This window comes from Microtus ochrogaster, chromosome 18, assembly GCF_000317375.1.
Source record: "Microtus ochrogaster isolate Prairie Vole_2 chromosome 18, MicOch1.0, whole genome shotgun sequence".
Classification (NCBI taxonomy): domain Eukaryota; kingdom Metazoa; phylum Chordata; class Mammalia; order Rodentia; family Cricetidae; genus Microtus; species Microtus ochrogaster.
The window spans coordinates 52,506,822-52,517,701 of NC_022020.1; the positions used below are offsets into that span (position 1 = coordinate 52,506,822).

A 10,880-nucleotide genomic window follows, 5' to 3' on the forward strand; every position below is an offset into this window, starting at 1 on the left:
ACAAAATTATATATATATATATATATATATATATATATATATATATATATTTGTTGTGGAGTTCGAGAACACCAAAAAAACCACCCAGACTCTATCGTGATTTTAATCAGTCCTTGGTCGGATTTGCAACTGTGGCCCTTGCTGGAGCCAAATGGGTTGGGTTGAGTGGGGGTGGGTGCTAAAGGCAAAAGTCACAATTCATTGCTGGGGACCTGTGCTTCTGCAGATGCAATTCCTGTGAACAAGCACCCTGGGTCTTTTGCATTCCTGGGATTCCTGAAATGTTCTTACTCAAGCTGCTGACAGACCAGTCTCAGGCCTCTGGAATGGTTGCTTTACTCAGAAATGGCGTCATTTTAGCTGGTAGGGTAAATATTATATTAAAAGGAAATTTATTAGAGTGACTGTGGCCCAGCTAGTCCAATAGTGACTGTCTACCAACAGGAAACCAGTTGTTCAGCCCACAGACTGGTCTTCAGCATATGTCAGAATCCCAACAAAGTGGGCTCTAAGACCAGCAAAAGAACGCTTCAGCAGCACATAGATGAACAGACTAGCAAGGGTGAGGGTAAGCAGGCAAAAATCAAAAGCTTCCTTCTTCCATGTCCTTCTGTGTATGTAGGCTGCCACCAGGGGGCGTGGCCTCAAATTAGGGTTGGTCTTCCCACCTCAAATGATCCTATCAAGAAAACCCCTCATGGGCACGTCCAGAGGTTGAAGTTTTGGTTGATTGCAGATGTGGTCAAGCTGACAACCAAGATCAGCCATCACACCTACCCTGCCGGAATGGGACTGGCATTGGTTGGAGGAAGTACTCAAAACAAAACTGTCCCATACAGTATAATGCTGATAAAGAAAATAAAACAATTTGACGAAGATAAGAGGCTGTGTGGGAAAGGATGTGGGAGCTCTTTGAACCTTCCCTTTCGTTTGCTGTAAACCTAAAACTGCTATTTAGAAAGCAAGACCCAGTGGGAACGCATCTGCCTTGCACACATGAGACCCTGGCTTTGGTTCCCAGCACCACAGGAAGTTAAAACAACTGAGATGGGGGCTGGAGAGATGGCTCAGTGGTTAAGAGCACTGGCCGCTCTTCCAGAGGACCTGAGTTCAATTCCCAGCAACCACATGGTGGCTCACAACCATCTGTAATGAGATATGGTGCCCTCTTCTGGCCTGCAGGCATGCATATAAGCAGATCACTGTATACTTAATAATTAGATAAATCTTTTAAAAAATCAAAAACATAACTGAGATGGAGGTGAAAAACCAGCAAGTCTCCATCTTAGGCTGAAAATCATCTTCTAGTAAAGACAAACTAGTCTCATTCCTGTTTATGATTAAACCTCTGTTTCTCAGGATGCCCCACCTGTAACCTTAACTACAAATGATCCTGTGCTGATTGTGTCCAGAGTAGCAATCATGTCTTTGTTTCAAAAAGCTATTATCCATCTTGCAACCCTACCTGTGTCTCAAAAGGGTGGTTATGGCTACCTTGTTATGACTACCTGTTATCACAACCACCTTGCAACTATGTCTTTGTTTCAGGAGGTCATTAGGACTAACTTGTTATGATGTTCTGCTCCTGTAACCCTGCCTATGTTGCTGCCGAATCCCCCATTTGGAAACCCCTGAGCTATAAAAGCCTTGTTTTTCTCACATCCAATGCTGACCTCTCAGATCCCACCTTAGAAGGAAGCAGTTTGTGTACATAAATTTAAAAAAAGCTTGCTTTAATTAATCGCTTGCTTTAATTAATTTGACCACGATGATTTACATCAGTGGTCTTTCCCCACCCATCTTTGGGATTAACAGAGGAAGATGGATTGGCACAGCCATCCTCCCCTCAGTGTACCAGTCAGGGGAGGTAGCTACGGGGGCCATCATGAAGCCAGACAGGCTAAAGGCTGAGGCTCCATCCAGGCAACCTTCCCACACAAGAGATGAAGGCCAACTGAACTGCAGAATAACTTGTTTGGAAATATTATGTCTTGGGACAGCTGTGGGATAATGCTCTTGTATACTATAAAGATTTGTCACACATATTAGTTTAATAAAAAAAAACTGATTAGCCAGTAGCCAGGCAGGAAGTATAGATGGGCGGACCAGACTAAGAATTCTGGGAAAAAGAAAGGCAGAGTCAGTTGCCACCTAGATGCAGAGGAAGTAAGATGAGAATCCCTCACTGATAAAAGGTACCAAGCCACATGTCTAAACACAGATAAGAATTATGGGTTAATTTAAGTTGTAAGAGCTAATTAATAATAAGTCTGAGCTAACAGACCAAACGGTTTATAATTAATGTAAGTCTCTGTGTGTTTCTTTGGGACTGAACAGCTGTGGGATTGGGTGGGACAGAAACTTCCATTTACATGGGACTCTATAATACCGTGGAAGCAAACTTCTATTTTCCTTTAACAGGATATCAGCATGAGAAGGGTGAACAGCAAAAGGAATATCCCACCCAAGGAGTATGGCAAGTATCCTGGGCACTTGATGGGTGGGACAAGGGGCCAGAATCACATGGATCAGAGGTTCTCAATTTTCCTAATGCTGCAGCCTGTTAGTACAATTCCTCATGTTGTGGTGACCTCCAACTACAAAATTATTTCATTGCTACTTCATAACTGTAATTTTGCTACTGTCGTGTGTAAAGTTTTTTTGGCCCAATAAGCCTCTTTGCTGATGCAATAATCCATATCAGACCAAATCAAACCAAATTAGAAAAAGCCCAGGCTTAATGGATGTCAGCACTCCTGGGTAGCCCTTCAGGAAAACACAGAGACTGGGAAGAAGAACCTGAAAGACCATCTGTTTGTTCTCTGGGGGCAGTTTAAATAGCCTATGGGAGTGGTCTTGACCCTCTCTGGGGAGGGGTCACCCTTTGGCGGACTTTCTCGGAGGTGGAGTCTGGACTGTGGCAACTCCCAGGGGAGGGGACCTGGACCTGTGCTGTGGTCTCACAGCCTGCTGCCCCCTGCCGCCACTCGGGGGCCTGCAGCGGTTTACTTAAATTATAACACTAAGGCCTTGTGGTTCAATTTAATAGAATGCAGTAGTCACAGTAATTGAAGGGCCATCTCATAGCACCCGGGATCTACAAATTTAGAGACTGAGGAGTGACTACAGGGCAAAGCAAAAACAAAACAAAAGACCAGGAAAAGTCCAGGAAAGATCTGCACCAAGTTCTCAGGGTGAATCTGGACAACGCTACACTCAGCAGGAAGGAGGCTGGCGGCAGCCATGTTAACCCCTCTTCTACAAGAGGATAAAAGGTGCTATGGGAGATTTTCCCAGAAGGAGAAAAGTGTCTCTAGTTTTCCAGTGGAAATGAGTGAGAAAAGAACTAACCGTCGGGAGAATTCCAAGACTTGCCAGAGGAAAAGAATCCCTTATCACCCGTAGTGTGGATGCCCAGGGCACACCGCCTTAAATCCGTACACGTCAGTCCATTTGAGCTACCATAGCCAAGTGCCGTAGCCTGGCAGGACTGCCTGTTTGTGGTGATAGGGTTGGAAGCCAGGACCCAGCGCATACTAGGCAGGTGCCAAGCTACTGCATCCCTAGCCCATCTAGGAGGCTTAGACATCACAGATACTATTTACTTGATCTTCTGAAGGCTGCTTGTCCATGATCGGGGTGTAGACAGAGTTAATTTTTCCTAAAGTGTCTCTACTTGGCTTGTAAGAGGCTACCTTTTCTCTATATACAAATTCCCACTTCATATAAGAACTTCAACCAGTCCCTGGCCAGCTCTAATTCAACTTAACTATCTCTTTAAAACTCTGTCTCTGAATAGTCACATTCAACCCCAAAGAACTCTTTATACGTAAAATTACAAATGTTCAGACATTATCAGGAATCCGCTTTCTAATAATGCGCTAATAAGATGAGTCTGGCCAGGCTGTTCACACACCTTTAATCTCAGCACTCAGGAGGCAGAGGCAAACTCTCTGAGTTTGAGACCACCCTGGTCTACAGGGTAAGTTCTGGGACAGTCAGGGTTACACAAAGAAACTCTATCTCAAAACAAACAAACAAACAAATTAATAAATAGATAAGATCAACCAAGAAGTGGATATAATGTCCAGGCTAATTTCTTGGACTTATTTGGCCCTGGAAAATAGTATCTAATTTCAAAGCAACATGTCGGAGAAGTAGATACAAGAAATCTTTGCCTGACATTTTGTTTCTTTAACCTTTGCTCTGCTCCAAGAAGGACAGAAGGACAGACCTTCCTTGCACACTGCCATGCCCTGCCCGATTTTGGGCTCCTGCCCATGCACTTTGCATGAGGCCTCCTGGTGACCCAGGCACATGTGGACGGAGTAGCCTGGGGACATCAAAGGACAGAAAAGTTGAGAAAGAGTTTTTTTAAGCCAGAGCACACATGCCGTGGCTTGCTGTTTAGCATAGCTTCCAGCCTCTGGAGGTGGTAACATATGGGCAGCAGGCAGACTGGATGAAGAGCTGTCTCACGTGTCCACTGAGGCTTGCCATTTACACACAGAAGGGGTGTGTTATCCATTATAAAAGACTGGTTTCAGTATTCAGTGAGTAACAGATTCATTAATTTATTTAAGTTTTGTAATGCCAGGGATTTAGGGCTTCAAGCATTCAAGGCAAGTAAACTTAGACTTATTCACTATGTTGGTACATGAGTGAATAGTCTTTTTTTCTTTCTTTTTGGATTTGATGCTGAGGACAGGAGTCAGGGCCCTACCCAGACTAAACATGCCCTCTGCCACTAAGGTACCTGTTACAGGGTATGGCTGGCATACCGTGTCCTCTATCCTGAACTCTCCAGCCCAGGAGGTAGGCTACAAATGTGTGAATGTCAAGAACAAGGATATTAATTCATACAATCGTCACAAAAACCATTTTCTACTTGAATGGAGGTAAGATAAAAGAGAAACTTGGCCGGCTTCAATCTTCATACCTGTTAAAGGCACACCATTCTGTGTTAAGGGCTTTGTCAGTTAGACGAGGAAGTTATCCATATTTCCCACAAATGGGTTCAGATCTGTAATAAAAGTTTTATACCATATTATAACTGAACTTTCAGATTAGATCATGGGAAGGGGATAGAAATGTTCAGAAAGGGGATCAAGTAAAGGCCGAAGTTAAATCCAATAATAATAATAATAATAATAAATAATACTAATAATAATTTCTTGAGAGGGTTTCTCTGTGTAGCCTTGGCTGTCCTGGAACTAGCTCTATTGATCAGGCTGGCCTTGAACTCACAGAGATCCTCCTGCCTGAGTGCTGGGATTAAAGGTATGTTCTACCACCAATCTGCCAAAGTCAAATCTTATCATCCCTAATTTTAATCTCTAATGAAAATCAGCAACACAACATGGGCCATTTTTTTTTTTTCGTTTTTTCGAGACAGGGTTTCTCTGTGGCTTTGAAGTCTGTCCTGGAACTAGCTCTGTAGACCAGGCTGGTCTCGACATGGGCCACTTTTTAATTTTTTGTCAGTTCTCCAAGAAACCCTGGACTAGTCCTAGTACCTTACCCGGGATCCTTCTCAGCACATTTCACCGGCCCACTACTCTATCCCTCCCTCTGAGAGGCTGAGCTTCTGTTTCCCCTCCTTTCGCCCTCAGTTTCTCTTCCTTAGATTTTGGCCACTTAACCTCTTTGGTTCGGTCAGTCTACTGGCTATGTTCAGTTCGGACTCTCCGAATGTCTGCGGCTATGCCAACACTCACTTCTACAATAAACCTTCTCTTCAACCATGTCTTACAGTGGCCATGTCCTCCTTTTTCATCCAATTTAAAATTACGTATACAGCCGGGCGATGGTGGCGCACGCCTTTAATCCCAGCACTCGGGAGGCAGAGGCAGGCGGATCTCTGTGAGTTCGAGACCAGCCTGGTCTACAGAGCTAGTTCCAGGACAGGCTCCAAAGCCACAGAGAAACCCTGTCTCGAAAAACCAAAAAAATAAAATAAAATTACGTATACATATTTCTGTACAGGCGGTGGTGGCGCACACCTTTAATCCCAGCACTCGGGAGGCAGAGGCAGGCGGATCTCTGTGAGTTCGAGACCAGCCTGGTCTACAGAGCTAGTTCCAGGACAGGCTCCAAAGCCACAGAGAAACCCTGTCTCGAAAAACCAAAAAAATAAAATAAAATTACGTATACATATTTCTGTACACGCCTGTGTACGTGCGCGCGTGCGCTTGTGGTCAGAGGACAATTTTCGGGAGTGGGTTCTCTCCTTCCACCAAGTAGGTTCCTGGGATCCACTTAGCTTGGAAACACCTGCTGAGCCATCTTCGCCTACCTCACATTTATCAAAGATGCACTCAAGAACAGTTCCGGGCTTTTCTCTGAAGCCCTAAACGCTATCTTGGGGGGGGAGGGGAAGACAAAAGGCGGAGCATAGCGGCCCCATGCTGACCGGGGCAATCTTTGGTCCCCTTTTCTGTGCCGTGGGATGAGCTGGTTGAAGCAGAGCCTTCAAGCTGACCCCAGCTAAAAAGGCTTACTGCCTTCTTTAGGTTAAGTTAGAAAAAAACCAAAAAGTCCGGTCAACGTTTTTACACGAACTCCTATTCTCCTCCCAGACTCTTGAGAAGTGGCAGGCACTTAATTTTTTGTAAGTGGTGAGTGAAGAGACTCGAAGTTACACTTACGGACGTTCAGGAAATGCCTCCCTAGTGTTTGCGTTTTCATAGTAGGCGTGGACTAGCCTTCAGCGCCCAAGGTTAAAACGGTCACTCCTCGCTAAAGAAATTCTAATCACAGTCACAGCTAGGGAACCCAATAAGTTTTGGGTTTAATTGTTTACAAACCCCTGTCTTGTTTACAAACCCGTGTCTTGGTGTTTGGCTTGCGCTCCCACCCACCTCACACCCGTGGGACACCTTGACAACACGTGCCCTCAGGAATGAGTGGCAGAGGCTCAGCTGCAGACGGATTTACAGAGGCCGCCCTTGACCAGCCGCCAGGGGCTGGAAATGCCCACCTTGCCCTCCCCGCAGCCGCCCGGTGTGGACTGGCTGAGAAGTGGGCGTGGTTTACCGCGTGGTTGGGCGGGGCGAGCACGGGGGGGGGGCGCCGGGGAGAGGGCGGAGCGAACGGTGAAGGGTGGGGCAAAGAGCGCGGGGCGGGGGCTGTTGTGGGGAGGAGGAACTAATGATGAGAGGCGGGGCCTGGGATGTGAGGGCGGGGCGAGGGCGGGGCAAATGGGGCGTAGGGGGTGGGGCACGAGGCGCGCCTACTTGCGCTGCAACTTCTTGCCGGCCTTCCTGCTGCACGGCGCGCGGGCTGAGGCACGGCTTGGCGGGAACGTGAAAAGAGCGTGCGGAACCTCCGGTGTTGGCGGCGGCAACCAGTGGGAGCCCGGGTCCGGCCGCAGCACGCGGAACTGAGCTGAAGGTGGCGGGGCCCGGCGAAGCCGCGATGAAGCCGAGCAGCGAGGAGGAGGAGGAGGCGGTGCGGGGAGTGGGCCCCTGGGACGAGTGCTTCGAAGTGGCGGTGCAGTTGGCGTTGCGAGCGGGACAGGTGAGCACGGTGGCCGCGTCCAGCCCTGAGGCACCCCCGAGATGGGCAGCGTGGGAGTGCTGCCTGCGCGTGGGCGGGAGCGGGGCGAGTTGCAAGGACAGGGCCTGTGTTGTTTCTGGGGTGCACCTTGTTTTGGCTCTTCAGCCCCCTGCTGCGGGAGGAGGCGAGCTTGGGGAGCATGGGGTCACCACCGTGGCGAGAAGAAGGGCGCAGCCTTCGGGAAAGCGTGAGGGACGCGCTTCTCTTTTGGCGAAGGAATGGCCAACTGCTGGGTACTTGACCTTGGCGTTTGAGTCACCTGGAAAGCAAACGTCCCTCCCAGGCTAGAATACCGCAGTTGGCTTCTTTTTAAGGACCAAACCTGCAGCCGGGTTGTCGAGGCCCCCTGTTTCAACCCCAGGCGCGTGGAGCTCTGGCTGGGTTGCAGCTGATTGTCTTTCTCCGGGCATCCTGAGGCCAGGCAGCCTAGGCTCACAGCCTGAGAGCGCCTCCAGGGAGTGACTGGCACAGACCCGAGTTCAGGAGGAACTCGTTAGACTGCCGGAAGGATGGAAACCAGCGCAAAGCTGAAGAAAACCAGACTGGGTTTGAAAGCTTAACTGTGGAGTCTCTGTTTTTCTTTTTCATTTTTGTGTTCGCCCCCTAACTGTTCCTCAGTCTCTTCAGCAGTGCCGAACTTATAACATTAGTGGGGTGTATATGCACTGGCTCCCCAGGACGGCAGAGCAGGCCTTGCACCGTGCTTTGCTCCTTAAAACGTGGTTGCATACTGCTGATTTGGGGGGGGGAGGCAGGAGTTACCGTAGTGCTGTGCACAGAAAGACTTATATCCAAAAAAGGGGGGCATTATTTTCAGGTGTATCTGAAAATACTCTAAAGGGGAAGTCTGTATTAAAAGGTGTTGCCATGGTGCTGGGGATGGAGCCCAGTGGTGTAGTACATGTACAAAGCCATCCCAACATAGCAACAGCCGGAAGAACAGATACTTTGAATTACCCTGTGCATTATGGAGAATCCAGCCCTTCACAGACGAGTGATTAAAGCCTGTAACTCAGACAAACCCTCATCCTAGAAAATAGATCCTCTGGGAGCAGGAAGTGGCAGCCCTCTCTCCCATCTCCTCACTTCTGTTCCAACAAGAGCATCCTTCTAGAGAGATCGATGTCAGATGTCAGTGGGTGGAGGAACTTTAAGACTCTGCTCTAAAGCCTTTTCCCCTGGGGACTTTGAGAAACTAGGACTTAGGCACTGCTGTGTGAAAGCTGTTGAGTGGAGTTGCAGGTTCTGTGGCCTTTCAGATTTCAATCTTTAAAGGAATGGTGGTTTAAGTCATTTTTCCTATTCAGCGGTGCTCATCGGAAGTTTGCAGTACCACAGGCACAGTTGCAATTTCCCAACAGCAAAAACGCTTAAAAAAAAAAAAAAAGAGGCAGTGAAATAAAGATTCTGACATTAGGAGTCTGGTCAGGGAGCTCAGGACTCTGGGCGCCCTCTTGGGAATTATGCGGTTTCCTGCCTGGCTGGCATTGAGCGAGGGAAAAGCTGAGAGGAACAGAAGACACGCGAGGTCACAGTAACTAACCTGTAAAGAGGGAAGGATTCTCTAAATGATCTGTAGGAATCAGGTACTGACCGGAGAAAGCGGCCTGTAGCGAGGCAGCCCGGTGAGGGCGGAAAGATGGTGGGTGACATCTTTGAGTCCTCCTGAGGCACGGGCTCCACCTGTGTGGATGCTCTGCTAGTTCATCACGGGGGCTGATTACTCTCCATTGCCAGCTGAGGGTCTGGGTGCTGTCTGCTACAAGGTCAGGGCCTCAAAGGGAGGGAGCTCCCAAGATATTTGTCCAGTGTCCCCAGACTTCACTATCTCCTCGCACGTTCCTTTTTGCTCCATCCTGAGAGAGCTCCCTGCCCAGAGATGCCCCTTGCCTTGCTGTCTCTTCTCTCTCCCTTACCTCCTTTGCACTTCACCCGTTTATCCTTAGCCTACTGGAGTTGTTCCTGCCCTTCAGAAGTCCCAGCTGCTCACGTGCTAAAGAGGCTGCAAGAGTGTGTGTGTGTGTGTGTGTTTGTATGTGTGCACACATGTATGTGGATAGGGACATGCATGTATGTTTTACGAGGGACCCCAGCCAGGGCCTCTAGGGTATGCTCTACCACTTAGCTACACCCCCAGCCCTTATCATGTTTTCTGTCTCTTTCCTTCTGTTCTTTCCTTTCCTCCCTTCTGACAGTCTCCACATTTAGCGCAGGTTGACCTTATGATCGATCCCCTTAGCTCTGCCTCCCAATACTGGGATCATAGGTGTGCACTGTAATGCCAGCTCATTGTAGTATTTTCTGTAGGGGAACAGGAAGATAAACAGCTTTTCTGACTGCAAAATTGAGCTTATTATCAATGGTTTTGAAAAATTATGATAATATAGTTTAAAATTTTACAGTTGTTGTCAACTGAGAACTTCAAATTTTCTCTAGTGATGCTGTATTTTGTACATTAATCATACTGTAGAAAAGAGTGTTGGACAGGCCTGATCCCAACTGCATGCATTAAAAACCTCACATATCTGGATATTCACACCTTTCTGATGCCGGCTGCTCATACAGGTGTACTCCTTTCTCTGTACTGAGTAATGGTGACAGCGGGCCAGGCCAATTGGTTTGGTGAACAGGAAGAGCGTGTCTGACAGCCGTCCTTTCCTGGCGGGCTAACAATAACTTACAGACAAATAATGCCTGCAAGTCCCACAGATAGGTCTCGTCAGTCAAACCTAGGTATGTCTCCTGACACCTGCTTGCCCAATCTGACCACACCCTCTTCAGTCCCAGCAGATGCCAGGTCTGACAGAGAGTTGGTCATGGATGAAAGGGACAGGTCAGATCTAGTCACGGTAGCTGACTTCTGTGCGGTTGCAAAAGGTGGTCTGGGGAGTTGAGACTGTTTCACTGTTGGTTCAGATGTCTTGCACATGTTACTTCTTCAATACTATTTGTTTTAAAACCGAAGCACTAAAACACTGAAGTTCTCCACCAGGCAACATGTGTCGAGCAGCTCGGGAACTTCAGCCCTATGTTCTGTTTGTCACGCGCGGTCTTGTGTAGTAGAGTCCTGTGTGGAGCTCAACAGCCAGACCCCGCCTGGCTGCTGTGTGCATCCCATACGAATATGATTGAGCTGTGTAAAGCAGTGGTGAGAAATGATTGATTTTTGTTGTTGTTGTTTTTTTGTTTTTGTTTTTGTTTTTGTTTTTCGAGACAGGGTTTCTCTGTTACTTTGGAGCCTGTCCTGGAACTAGCTCTGTAGACCAGGCTGGTCTCGAACTCACAGAGATCCGCCTGCCTCTGCCTCCCAAGTGCTGGGATTA

At 47.8% G+C, this 10,880-nt stretch overlaps 1 protein-coding gene across 1 annotated transcript in view; it reads left to right on the top strand.

The window, feature by feature from the left end:
* The first annotated feature begins 7,229 nt into the window (after positions 1–7,229).
* Positions 7,230–10,880, top strand: part of Impa2 (inositol monophosphatase 2) — a 31,364-nt gene continuing 27,713 nt past the window's right edge. Inside the window, exon 1 of the mRNA XM_005356222.2 lies at positions 7,230–7,518. Within this exon, the coding sequence (XP_005356279.1) occupies positions 7,417–7,518 (102 nt within the window). The 5' untranslated portion in view covers positions 7,230–7,416. The remainder of the gene's footprint in view (positions 7,519–10,880) is intronic.